Source organism: Octodon degus, unplaced genomic scaffold (genome assembly GCF_000260255.1).
Source record: "Octodon degus isolate 3935 unplaced genomic scaffold, OctDeg1.0 scaffold00167, whole genome shotgun sequence".
Lineage (NCBI taxonomy): Eukaryota > Metazoa > Chordata > Mammalia > Rodentia > Octodontidae > Octodon > Octodon degus.
The window spans coordinates 3,185,624-3,200,106 of NW_004524743.1; the positions used below are offsets into that span (position 1 = coordinate 3,185,624).

At 40.6% G+C, this 14,483-nt stretch overlaps 1 protein-coding gene across 1 annotated transcript in view; it reads right to left on the reverse strand.

Annotated features, from left to right (window-relative positions):
* The window catches only part of Zzz3 (zinc finger ZZ-type containing 3), a 75,444-nt gene that overhangs the window by 14,031 nt on the left and 46,930 nt on the right, over positions 1-14,483 (reverse strand). Inside the window, 6 exon segments of the mRNA XM_023703264.1 lie at positions 4,450-4,602; positions 7,279-7,374; positions 8,128-8,229; positions 9,424-9,495; positions 10,540-10,652; positions 10,742-10,889. Coding sequence (XP_023559032.1) covers positions 4,450-4,602; positions 7,279-7,374; positions 8,128-8,229; positions 9,424-9,495; positions 10,540-10,652; positions 10,742-10,889 — 684 coding nt within the window.

Consider the following 14,483-nt stretch of genomic DNA (forward strand, 5'->3'; position numbering starts at 1 on the left):
AAAAAAAAAAAAAAAAGAATGTAAAATGGTATTACGGCGGTTCCTCAAGTAACTGCAACCATGTTACCACGCAACCCCGCAGTTCCATTTCAGGACGCAGGGTGCAAAAAGTGCCCCACACCCACACTCATGGTACTGCTGCTCACATGAGCCCAAGTACCCAGCAGCAAATGAATGGACTTTCAAAGCGATACAGACACACAATGGAATATTATCTGGCCTTCAAAAGTAAAAGGCAGGGACATGTGGGTGGGTGGAGTCCAAGGGTAAAGCATTTGTTTCTTACGCAAGGCCTTCCATTCAATCCTCAGCAAATACATGCTGCAAAACTGATGGGCCCGCCTGAGGACATCGTCCTCGGTAGAATAAGCCACTTGGGAAGAGACAAAGTTTAACTGTGCCCCCTGGTATCCTGAGGAGTCACAGGGCCCCCACTGCACCAAATGCCAAGGTTGCTCAACTTCCTTCCTCACCATGGCCCAGGGTTTGCATTTAACCTAGGCAAACCCTCCTCTGAACCCTACATGTTGTGCAGTGTAGCTATGAGGCCTTTCATCATGCAAATGCTACATGAAGAGTTGGTGCACAGTACCGTTAGGGTTGGTGAGTATACACACACACACACACACGCACATGCAGTGGGCGTGACCTGCACACACGGAAGGTCATCTGCATCCCTCCACTCCAATGAGGAGCCCAGAGAAATCAAGTTTAGTGACAGCAGGACAGCCACACCCAGGGCCTGCAAGGTGCTACCCTTTGCAGGTACTGAAAAGCAGCAGCAAGCACAACCACAGCCTGTCCCTCAGAGTTGATCCAGACTACACACCTTACAGTGGACAGCATTCCCACCCAGGAGCCTCCCTGTCCTCCACACCCAGAACTATGCCAGCCCAATCAGTCAGCAGACTGACTTAGTAACCACACTCCCTCAATCCAGCACCACACACTCCAGCTCCACCCACCTCTGAAAAAGCAGGACCTATAAGCGCACAGCCACAAGAACTTCAGAGATGAAGAGAGCTCTGGAGACCTGGAGACCGCTTTACAAGAATGTGAACACACTTAACTCCCCTGAACTTATACTTGAAAATGGCCAAGATGGAAAACTTTATGCTATATGTATTTTAAAATTTTAAATTTACTTAAAGAGAATGTCTAATAAGGCTAAAGCAGTGTATATTTTGAAACTAAGGAGTAAATTACATACATATAATCTCTTTAGTTGTCACTTATTTCTGGGACAGGCTCAGGCTACATAGCTCAAGCTGGCTGTGAACTCGACTTACACAGCCCATACTGGCCGGCCCTTACAGCAATCCCGCCTCCGCCCTCCTTCCGAGTGCGGGGCTGACCCCCAGCTCTAGCTGCAGCTTAAATCTATGCACTTTGCCACTGGAAGCCTCATAAATATCTTTCCTAATGCTCCTTGGATTGAACCCAGGGCCTCAGGCAGGCTGGACAAGTGTTCTACCCCTAAACTGAAAATACACATCTTAAATGGCTGTTTTAAGTAACAAAATGATTTAAGTGGGTGTTCATTTAAAAATAAGTAATAACAAAAAAGCTGAATCTTAATTCCATCTGTGATGTGGTCAGTCTGCAGCAGGGGCTGCACCTACATGCCTGGCTGCTCCTCGCCAGCTGCACGGGCTCCTATCCCTCCCGTCAGTCCAGAGGTCAGGTCAGGCCCTCCGCTAAAGCCCCTCCCTCCAACAGAGCTACATTCCCAGCTATTATTTTCAAAAGAACCTCATCAAGTTGCCGAGTTACCCTGGCCGGGCTCAAATTCACAAGTTTCCTGTCTCAGCTTCCTGGTACTTCTAACAACATGACAACACCTGTTTTTCCTTTGAAGCTCTTTAAAAATGCTTTAAGCTTAGGAATGTGATCACACAGTATTTTTTCCAAGAGCAGGACTTACAAGCATAAAGATCAAAATATTCAGGCCATGACTATGCATAGCAACCCCAGCAGCCCTGACATACAGCAAGTTTAGTTTTCTATTTTTTTATTTTTTTAAATACTTTTATTGAGAAAGAAGTAGCAATGAGATAGTTTCAAAAGAGGTTAGCAGGACAGTTACAATTAATTGATACACTGCATGTCATTGTCTTTGTAATAGTTATTCATAGTACAAGATGCAGACAGGATATCTTGTCTAAACACTATTAGTTCAAAACTTTCTTCTCATTGAACTAAGAGAAAGTAGCTGTATATCTATGCTATTTTGTATATACAGATATATATAAATTTTTTTACTACAAAATAGTCCTTCATTTAGATACATATTTCAAGTAAAGAATTCTAATAATGAGAAGCAAAAACTATACGAAATTGCCACATCTAAAGACTCAGCAGGTTATTATTTTTTCAAAGAAGTTTCAAAGGAAAAAGCATTTTAAGAACAATCAGTAGGGCTAGGGATTAGGGAGCTCCTGACTCATAAGCGTGAGGTCCTAAGTTCTGTTCCCAGTACCAAAAAAGAACAGTCAGTACATGAGACAGCTTAGTAGAATAAGCACTTGCCTGGTAAGCGCAAGCTCCTGAGTTTAATCCTCCAAAATTAAAAAACTACCAAAAAAAAAAAAAGAATTACTAAAAAAAATTACAAAAAAAAAAAAAAAAAAAAAAAAAAAAAAAAAAAAAAAGAATGCTAACCTACAAATGGAACCAAAGAGCTTACTTTTATTTGCTGCCTTTTCATTAAAATTCCTGTTCCAATGAGGATTAAAAAAGATGTAAAGTAATCTTTATGTCCTTTAAGCAAGAAGTCAAAATAGAGAAACTGAGTTTCAGGAACAGCAAAATAACAGCATTAATAGCATTAAAAACAGAATCCTGATGAATAGAAAGTAAAATGAAATGAATTTAGCCAAATCAGCAACTGGCAACAAAACTGAGGGCAATTACTTGAGGATTTCAAAACTAATTTGACACTATCTTATATGGGCACCCTGAAGGGCAACACAATCTTGGGGGAAACTTTTCCATAGTCACTGTGGATGGCCAATAGTGGTGCTAGTGTTGCCAAGCGACAGAGTGAGTTCTGTGCTGCTGTCACCCTGAACTGGGACGCTCAGTGTGGGAGAGACAAGATGCACACTGACCATCCACAAGGTTAAGGAAAAGCTGCATTTATAATTTTGATGTTTCTCATCCTTAAAATACAAAACACTACCCCATTAAATAGGCCTAGAAACAATAATCAACCCAGCGGTGAGTAAAGATGGCTAGAAGCAGGCTACGATTGCAGATAATCTCCAAGCAAAAATAGCCAAGAGTCACTGGCTCAGGTCAGAGGCAGGGAACATCCGTACTGGTCTTGCGCAGTCCCTGTCTCAGCTGATCCTACGGAAGCTAGCAAATCCTTCTAGAGTTTTCTCTAAGAACTCAGAGGCAACATGAATAGACCACCTCGGATGAAAGAGGCAAAGGAAAACAATACCAATGGCCCTCTAACACACTTTCTAAAAATGTTATTGGTCAGCTTTGGAGGTCACTAGAAAATAAACACACCTCTAAAAACAAGAAAGTAAAACAGAATCAGGCCAGCATCCTGCCCTTTCTAGATATGTCACTTTAGTGTCACCAAGAAACTGTTGATGAGGGGATTTACTTTATAGAATGTTTTTTAAAAAGTGAAAAAAGTGCAAGTATCACTACTTTGTCACGTGGATGAATCAATGCTGAGTCAGTGACCAGAAGATCCTGACTGATTCTGATCAATCCTGCAGACCTGCTGGCAAGTGTACTGGAAATTCAGGGACAGAGGAACAAGTTAGTGACAGAAAAGACAAGCAATCAACAAAATTCACACTGCAGGACAACTAATCCATTTTATTCACTTGTCCACTTGTAAATAAATATGAACAAAAGAAAAAAACAAATGCATCATGACTTACTGGCCTTATGCAGCTCCAGAAACAAACATGTTAGAAAAAAATCTTGAGATAGGTGAGAAAATATTGTTGATCGTATATCTTATAAAGGAGTACTCTCCTATAAATGTGACTGCATACTGTCTGGGACTTGATCCAAAATAACCCAAGGTAAAGAGGTGAGAACCAGACCCACCCAGGCAGTAACCGCTGAAGCTGAGTGGTGAGAGCAGGCAAGTTCATTACGTTGTTTACCCTATCACATAAATGTCTGAGATTTTTCTTTATGATAAAGTTTTAAGCACATCAAAAAAAAAAAAAAAAAAAAACCGGGACCTGAGAGATAGCTCAGTAGAATAAGCATTTGCCTGGCAAGCGCAACGGCCTCAATTCAAGCCCTGGTTCCACAAAAAAAAAAAAAAAAAAAAAAAAAAAAAAACCTTCAAATTTGACTAGTTAGTGAAGAGAAGAAATCAGTATGTTCTACAGTGTAGGAACAATGAGAAACCCCGGTACCCTCACGCGGTCCCCTGAACTGCGTAATAAGCAAAGCACAAGTGCAACTTACTGATGCCTCCTCAGCAGCGCTGTCCACGTGGCTGTGAAAGCAGGCCCGGTCATCATCCTCATCCATATATACTGGCGGTTCATGTGAAGTCATGAAAGTGGAAGGTTTAAAGAGATGCTTATTAAGGGGATGCTGCCGTCTGCTTGTTGAAGACTAAGTGAGAAAACAAATTTGTAATTGTGACATTAAAAGGTGCAAGAATATGAAAATATAAATGTTACTTGATCTAGCAGAAGGGCTTGACTTTTCACTTTTTTCTTAAAGTACAGTATTACTTTTCCTGTATTTTTTTAACTTAAAGATAAAATCTGCAACATAACAGAAATGTAGGGGAAACACCTGAAGAGCAGCACGGAGCGCGCAGCTCAGCCCCGCTGGCCTCTATGTCCCAGCACACTCTACGGCTGGCTGCATCAATGCCTCCTGTGATCATCTTACTGAAGACCGGGGGCCAAGTGCCTAACTATGCAGAGTGAGGGCAAGCTTCCATAACAGTCTGAAAATAACTCCTGACCCTCATTTGTCCAGAGTAAAAGGGAAGTTTCCATAATGTGATGGATGCCTGAAGGTAATTACTGAACACTACTAACTGCACACCTTAGCCAATGTCACTTAATCCTCATGACATTTGTATAAGGCAGTTATCACCTCTAATTCAAGGGTGAAGAAATGCACAATAAACTTCTTGTTCCGTGTGCTGCAGGCAGCTGGTAAAAGCAGGAGTGCAAAGCAGGCTAACATGACACAAAGCCCACACTCTCCTCAGTCTCCACCACTACGTAGGAAAATACCTGGCACAGAACCAAACAGTAAGCTCAGCTACATGGTGGAAAGCCATCAATCCACCAATTTCAACACTTTTGGTTTCTGTTTTCCGAGACTGGGTCTCACTTTGTAGTTCAGGCTGGCCTGGAACTTGAGGCGACCCTCTTGCCTCAGTCTCTCAAGTGCGGAGATTACAGGCATACACTCCCATGCTGGACTCATAATTTAAACTTTGACTATAGCAATGAGTCACTGGGACTAGAGCTATGCTAGCTCTTCATATCCCAAATGTCTATGAACTTAAAACACGGTACACCCAAAGGAAGGAATATAGTTAGGCTTCTCCAGTATCTTTCTGTTATCATCATCTAATCTTAATCAAAAACAACACAACTATAAAGTCAGCTTAGAAATTACTCAAGAAAATTAAACATTAGGTTGGTCACTGGTTATCACGGCTCCCACCCTCCAAAGCCACAGGGAAACTCCACATATCTAACCTAGGTAAAAGACGTGTTTGGGGAGGAGGAGAAAAAAAATATTTAAAACACACAAATGGAAACAAGTTTCAAAAGCTTGGTGAAACAACTTAACTTGTAAACCATGAAGCTATATAGGGAATTTCTTAATGTAAAATTATATAGTGCTTCCATTAGGAAAAGCAACATTATATGTACAGAATTAGCTTTTGTATCTTTTAGTTTTATGTAAAAGAATGGTGAGGGAGAGGATATACCAGAATGATTTATAAAAGAAAGTCAATTAGATGCCTTTATCATCCCCGCCCCAGTACAACAGACAAAAAAAAAACATTACAGTTGAATGCAGTGTTCTGTATCAAAACTGAGGGCCAGCCAAACAGCTGATTAAAGCAACTGCAAGCAGGCTCAGAGGCTGGGGCTGGGGCCTGCAGTGCTGGCCCCGCCGTGGGGGCGTGCTGAGACAGCAATTAAGACTGGTGTAGTGGTGAGCACCTGTAATCCCAGCTCTTGGGAGGCTGTACACAGGCAGATCACTATGAGTCCAATCTAGTAGTGAGACCCTGAACACCCTGTAAACCCTTCCCTAAAATACAAAAAAAAACAAAAAAAAAAAAAACCTGACAGTAGCTTTTCATTGTAGAAAGGAACCGGTAGAAATGCCTGGTATCAGAAACACAGAATCAAGGCTGGAGAGGTGGCGTACATTGATAATCCTCCCACTCAGGAGGCTGAGGCAGTAAGTTCGCAGAGTTCAAGGCAAGCCTGAACTACATAGCGAGATGGTCTCAAAACACAAAAACAACAACAAAATTCGGAAAAATCAGTGGTTCTCAGGCTTACTAGAAATGCAACCTGACAATTTAATCAATGTACTTTTAAGCCCAGATCCTTTCTCTATAGAAAAGTTAGGGAACAGAACCTGACCCAAGGCACTGAACAGTAAGAATAACAGCTACCTGTTAATCTTATTATTAGTAAAGTGAAGGTGACAATACTATGTATATTTCTAAGACAGGGGCTTAGACCATTGAGCTATCTCCCCAGCAGTACTATGTATATTTCTATCCTCGCAGAGAAGACTACTTTAAATACCTTAAAACAAGCATTTCTAGTTTGGGATTCACATAGCACAGTAAAAAATAGAAACTGTACTTTTTTTCTTTTTTTTTTTTTTTTTCAGAACCGGGGATTGAACTCAGGCCCTTGTGCTTGCCAGGGAAGCACTTATTCCACTGAGCCATTTCCCCGGCCCCAGAAACTATACTTTTAAAAGAGTCAAACATCTTAAAAACCTTTAATCTCAGAAAGGCCTCATGTAAGTCCAATATAAAATCTTTAAAGCAACACTCATTCATATTATTCCCAAGAAAATAATGCAGAATCATTATAGTTAAATGAATTTTTCTAAGTAGCAATAACGGAATCCTATACTGCATTTATGCCCAACATAACAATATGTTTACCATGAACAAAACTTCAAAAACCAAATACCTGTATACTGATAAACATGCACATTTTTACATAAAAATTCTATCTGTAATGAATTTAATCTAAGGTTTGCTTTCATCTATTTTCTTTTTACCTTTTTGGAGTATATATACAGGTTTGGCGTTCTGCCTGGAACCGGGATGCCGGCTTTAGTCAGCTTTATGAAATACTTCTGCACTCGGCTAGCAACCTGGGGAAACACAACAAGCCTTTTCACATACGGAGATGGCACACAGTACTCGAGCAGTCTAAAAATTAAAACGTACATGTGTGTCTAATTAATGTAATAATACAAAATTCATCATAACCCGAAAACTAAATTTAAATTGCCATCAAATGTATTTTTAAGCCTGGATGAAAAATAATGCAAGTACATTTCAATTTATTTGACTGTAAAGTTAAAAACATATTTTTTCTTTCTTTCTTTCTTTCTTTCTTTCCTTTCTTTCTTTTCTTTTCCTTTCTTTCTTTCTTTCTTTCTTTCTTTCTTTGATTTTGGTTGAGACAGGGTCTTGCTATTCAGTTCAAGCTGTCCCATTACTCAGCATTCACTGTGTAACCCAGATTGGCCTGGAACTTGTAACAATACTGCCTGAGCCTCCCAGTGTTGGGATTATAGGCTCGGTCATATTTTCAATCTGTGAATAATGTTTTAGAAAGACAACCAGGGAATATTGAAGCATATCATAAATGCATTAGCACAGTCTAACCAAAAAGTAAATACTTATTAAACATTTAAGAGATAAAAAGTACACTATATTTTTATTAATATTTTGTAATGATCCAAAACAGGACTAACTCAAGCTGTTTCTGAAAGCAACACAAAATTACAGAATGCTAAGAATTTTTAAAACACCACCTAGCAGTGTACAGACAGAAACGACAGTGCGCCATTCCTCCTCATTAAAGCCCTCCAGCCAGGCCCACGCCCTCTCCTCCTCGCCTGTTTTGCTGTCCTGTTGCCTAGCTCATCTGCAATCTTCTGCCAGCGTCGAGATTCTACCTCCTCAGGAGGGTATTTCAGGAGTAGCTGTTCAAGTTTTTTCTAAGCCAAACACAAGACCAAATTTAGGAAAAAATATATTCAATTTAAAACACTAACTTGCCACATAAATACATTCGTATTTCATTTCAAGGTATAATACTCCTTTCTCAACCTTGGAGTTTATGTTACTAAAATCTTCATGGTAGCAAAACCTCCTACTTACAAACTTAAGATTTTACAGGGACATTAGAGAATATAGCTACAAAAGACCTGAAAGTTTTCTACTTCAGTAAAAAAAGCAAGAAAACAGAAAATACAAAAGGAAACATGAATCAATCCTGTCATATTTGACGATTTTTTAATCTTTTCTTTTTTGGGGGGCACCAGGAATTGAATTCAAGACCTTGTGCTTGCCAGGCAGGCACTGTGCCCCTGAGCTATATCCCAGGCCATATCTGACAATCCCTAATGATGTCCATTGACCATCTTTTGCCAGAATATGTCAGGTGCCTACAGTTTTGGCAACTACATGTGTGAATTTTTTGGATTCAGAATATTAAGAGAGGCTCATCTTTCCTTCCTAGGTGTGGTCTATCTTCTAAATTCTTACACAGCTGCAAGATACACAATAACCTCCATGCTTGAAAAAAAGGTGTTTGGTTTTTGTTTTGTTTTGTTTTGTAAACAGGCTCAGCCCGTCCTGAGGGCTGGCCGGGGATTGGACTGTGGTCTCCTGAGGCTGCCTAAGCAGACACTGTAGACAGCTAAGCTATCTTGCTGGCCTGAAAGGAAAGGTTTCTGAAAGCTTTTTTTTAAAAAATATTAATTAATGAACTACTAGGCCTACCACGGCTGCAGTGTTAGTGCCCATGTGAGCTCATCTCTCCATCCATGGGCCCAACATGACAGAACGCGTTGACAGAACGCTGCTCCACTACCAGCTCCTCCACTGTGAGAGTTAAGACTGCTCTGAGGCTCGGTTTTCCTAGGTCCTCTTTCCCAAAGCTGCACTACAAAAACACTGATTTTGTTCCATCCATTTCTGTCCTCTACTCAAAACCCTAGGTCCTTCTCCCAAACAGGAGTTGATAGCCTCAAAATCCAAACTTCTTTGTGCAAAAAGGTATGAAAACTCAGCGTAAATCTGTCAAACGGCTGCATAAAGCAATATGCGCTCAACCTGTTAGAATCAATACTAATGCTAACGCTAGCCACCGACATCCCCAACTCCTGCGGCTCTCAGAAGGCCCTTACCTGCTCTTCCACAGTCCACAGCTGGTTAAATGTTTCGGGTTTGGTGTCGTCACACAGGCGGCCTCTTATCATCTGCGCATAAAACAAGCCTTGTTTTTCCACAGGGAAAATAACAAAGACTACTCTGTGATAGCTAAATAATACACCAATTGTGGAACTTTTCAAGATATGTTGATAAACTTTTTCTAATGTATACACATTTTTTTACACTCACATTCTTATACTTAGTTTTATATCTATACTCCCAGTAATCCATTATACAGAGGATTTAAAAATGGGGAAGTGGTTAAAAATGGAAAAAAAGCAACCTATCTAACCAGCAGAGGCAAAAGCCCAGACAAAAATCCTAGCCACATCCCACTACACAGAGTTTGGGGGAGCAGTGTGAGATAGGCCTCACTCTGTAGTTCACACTGGTCTTAAACTCAGTCTAGCCTTGTAGTCCTGGCTCGCCTTGAACTCAAGATCCTCTGGCCTCAGTCTCCTGAGCACAGAGATTACAGGCTTTGTCCCTACACCCAGTTTAAGCTTTCTTTGTTTTCATCATTTGAGACAGTGCCTTGTTTTGCAGCTCAGGCTGGCTTAGAACTCATTGTGTAGCCCTGACTGGCCTTGAAGGAGCAGTTATTGTCCTAACTCAACCTCCCAAATACCGGGATTACAGACAGGCATGTACCACCACACCTGGCTATTTTTAGAATAAAAAGGTACGTGCCAAACCAAGAGTGGTGCCATACACCTATACACAGCTCTTTAAGAGCCGAAGGCAGGAGGATCTCAAGTTCTAAAACAACCTAGGCAACTTAGTAAGACCCTGTCTCAAAATGAAAAGGGGCTGAGAATGTGGCTCAGGGAGAAGGTCCTGGGTTCAATCCTGTTCCATGAAGACAAAAAAGAACAATAAAAAAACCCTCCGCTATGTGTCGGACAGCATGTAGCATAGTGCACGTAGCACCCATTTCATCTCCCAAAGAGCCTCCAACTCAGACACTGTTAACTGCATTTTTATGTGAGAGCATGCGACCACTGAGAGAATGTGCAGAACACAAAACAGCCGAATGTTACCACATTCTGTCAAAACTCTAAAGCCCTACTCCAATCTGCCAGGCTACTCACCTGCGGCCGGCTGTGGGAGCCCTCGGGACCATCACTCAGAGGCAGCACAGAGTACGAAAGGGACTCTCCATCCTTCTTAGGGTCCATGGGACTTTTTGGTCTAGCAGGCAAACCTACTAAAGGCAAAAGTATGCACAAAATTATTAAAGCAAGACACTGCCAGCTATTTCTCTAATGAAATTTTTATTAAGTGATTTCTTACCTTTATCAAAAACTAACTTAACTCTCCTAGTATGTCTTTTACGATTTTTAAACTCTCTTTCAAAGTTCCCAAGGCTATTGGTATATTGGTCCCACACAATCTCAGGCAACTGAACCACTCTCTGTGGATATGGAAGTCCTATATCAGTCTGCAAAGACATAAAAAACAGAACAACTTAAGAAATAATCAGCTGCACTCAAATTTTCAGATGTCAAATTAAAATAATTATCAACTGAGCCTTTCTATTCATTAACTGAATCTAACACAATAAAATTAATTGGAACATTGACTAAACATTAAATACAGAAGATATGGGGCTGGTGAGATGGCTCAGTGGTCTAAAGCACCTACTTAGAACAAGCTAAGCTAAGCAAAACACAGGGACCGCGGTTCAATCCCCAGCACCACATGCCAGCCAGGCCCGCCCCCTGGTGGGCTGAGCTGGCCACACACACACTAAATAAACAAATAAATAAATAAATATTTAAAAAAAAAAAAAAAAAGAAGAAGAAGATATTTTTCCATTGAATTTGGTAAAACAAGTACCACTTGAGAGATACTGCTCTGGATATGGACACGCTGCATTACATCACTAACACACTTCAAACGTAAACACCAAGGGCCGCGGAGACAGCTTGGTGGTTGAAGCGCCTGCCTCAGCAAGCACAAGGACCTGGCTTCGATCCCTGGCATGTGGCGGCCATACTGTGCCTGTGCCGACCTGGCCCCAGGCATGCTGAGTGGGCCACTGAGACCAGGTGTGGTGGCACAGGCCTATAATCTCAGTGCTGGGGAGGCAGAAGCAGGAGGCTCGCTATAAGCCTGAGCTGTGTAGTGAGACCCTGTACAAAATACATTTAAAAAAAATTTTTTTAAACCAACATAAGGGGCTGGGGAGATAGCACAACAGAACAAATGCTTGCCTGGCAAGTGCAGGATCCTGAGTTCAATCCCCGGTACCACAAAATAAATAAATAAATAAATAAATAAATGCCAAGTAAAAAATGTATTCTGAGAACAGTATATAAAGTTTTAATTGTAACTGCTATCTGACAGAAAATTCTTTTCAAGATATACCCATGTGTGTCTTATTTGTAAAGCAATGAAGTATTTTCGTGATCTATGTATAAGCTCTTACAACACTGAAAAAGCTACATCATTTTAACATTTTTCCTTTGTTTTTCTTTTTTTTCAGAGCTAACCATCAAATCTCCTGGACTCAGGCACACTAAACACATATCCCCAGGCCAAAACCATCATTCATTTATTCATTCATTCATGCATTTATTTTGTGGTATTGGGGATCAAACTCAGGATCTTGAGCTTGCCAGGCAGGCATTTATACTGAGCTATATCCCTGGCCCTAAAATCAGGCCTTTAGTTCATCTGAAATACAGTCATTTTACCAGGCATCATGAGAGAAGTCAGCAGTTATGATAACTAGTAAAACCATGTCATTGTGATAAGGATTTCACTTGTCAGAACTACATAAAGGTACAAGTGGGATTTATCAACGTCACTATATGCAAACTTCATCCTAAGAACTAAAGTGGGCTTTGGGGTGGGCTCAGTGATAGAGTTCTAGCTAAGTTGAGTGAGGTCCTGGGCTCAGCTGGTGGGAAGGGAGGGAGGGAGGCAGGAGGGAGAAAGGGAGAGGAAGAGGGAGAGGGAGAGGGGAAGGGGAGGGAATAGCAAAAAGAATGCTAACTATATGCACACTGATGCTTTAGTGTTTTATATATGAAATATAAAGGCAGTCTTCATTTTGAAGTAAAATGCAATAGATATATGAAGCAAATATAATAAATACATATTATAAGATTTAAGTGATAGTGTAAGTTTGCTAATTACACTGCATTGGTAACTTTTCTGTGTTCAAAATTCTCTATAATAAAGTGGGGGGAAATCAGGTTATGAATTATGAAACCAGAAGGTAAAATCCTATGACAGAATTCTTCATTTTTATTTTGCTTGCAACATATCGCACCACTACCATTATTAAAATATCACATGTTATTCTAAAGTTAATTTTTAAAAATCTGAGGATGTGGTCTTTTAAAATAATGATGGATATATCAAATAAAGCTAACAAGTTTCTGGGAGGCTGAGGCTACGTAGAGGAATCTAAGTTTGAGTTCGACCTGGGCAACTTAAGAGACTCAACAAGAGCTTGTCTCAAAATCCCCACCGAGCTGTGAATGTTCTCACTCTACACGTCACAGGTCTTGTTGATCTCTTTTAGATATGCGATGAAACGAATAGTCACATATCAACAACTTAATATGGCCTACCTGAAGTACACACAAATAAACACAGAGAAACAAAAATATGTTCAGGGGAAGAGGTAATAAAAGTAATTAAAAGATGTTAGTGTACATGTATCAACTCCCCGTGGCAAATGTGATCATTCTGTACTGAAAACATGGACTAAAAAAATTCTTTTAACTAAAAAAAAATGTTTTCAAAGGAACTTGGGTTGGTTGTTAGTGTAGCTGGAATAGCCAGGCATGGTGGTGCACACATGTAATCCCAGCACTCTGATGGCTGAGGCAGGAGGATCCTTGGAAGTTGAAGACCAGCCTGGGCTACAAAGTGAGCTCAAGGCCAGCCTGAACTGCTTAGTAAGACCCTATTTCAAAAGCAAGCAAGCAAGCTGGATTTAATATTTCTGTGCTTTCGTAAAAACTATTTCTGAATGGAAGTTAAGGCAAATTCATTTGTAAACTAAACCTAGAAATGAAAAACCAGTAAATAACCAACTGCATGCAAATCTTAGGAAATTCAATGTTTTTTGAAAGTGTAGTAAAGAATGTTTACCAGTAAATAATGTTGAGAAAATCCAAATAATAAATAAACACATTAAATTACCTCTAATATCTGGTAGAGTACACTTTCCTAACTCAGCAGAAAGAAGTGATTCACACATACTAAAGTTATCATAAACAGAAGTTTTTCTTTTACAGAGGCTGGGCTGGGGAGATAGTTCAGTGGTCTAAGCACCTGCCTGGCAAGTGCAAGGACCCAGGTTCAATCCCTGGTACCCCATGCTGTCCTGGCCCCAGAACCCTGGGTGCACTGTGCTGGCCACCAAGACTGGGTGTGGGGGTACACACCTATAACCTCAGCACAGGAAAGGCTGAGACAGGAGGATCACCATGAGTTGGAGCTGCGTAGTGAAACCCTGTACCAGATAGACAGACAGGACAGATAGTAGATAGATAGCAGAGGCTTCTCATAATTTCTCAATTTTAATCTTTCACACACTGCAGGTTATAAAATATCTGTATCTCTATCTATCTATCTATCTATCTATCTATCTATCTATCTATCTATCTCTATCTCTATCTCCAATCCACAGAACAGGGCTTTGGCTATATAGCTCAATGTAGGGTGAGCACCTGCCTAGGATGCTACAGGCCCCATTTCAAACTCCACCTTGCCAAAAATGAAACCAAAAATAAAAAGCAATTACTGGCTCCCTAATTCAAGATGCTTACTACAGTACATATCTAGTTATGTCCATATTTATATATCAAGAAAATTATTATAAAAATCGTATCTTTTTTAAAAAAAAATTTTGTACCAGGGATCAAACTCAGGGCTGGCAAAATAGCTCAGTGGTCTAAAGCACCTGCTTACGCAAGCTTAGGCCAGCATGCAGGGACCTCGGTTCAATCCCCAGCACCACATGCCATGCCAGCCCCTCCCCCCGGGTGGGCTGAGCTGACCATAAAAAAAAAAA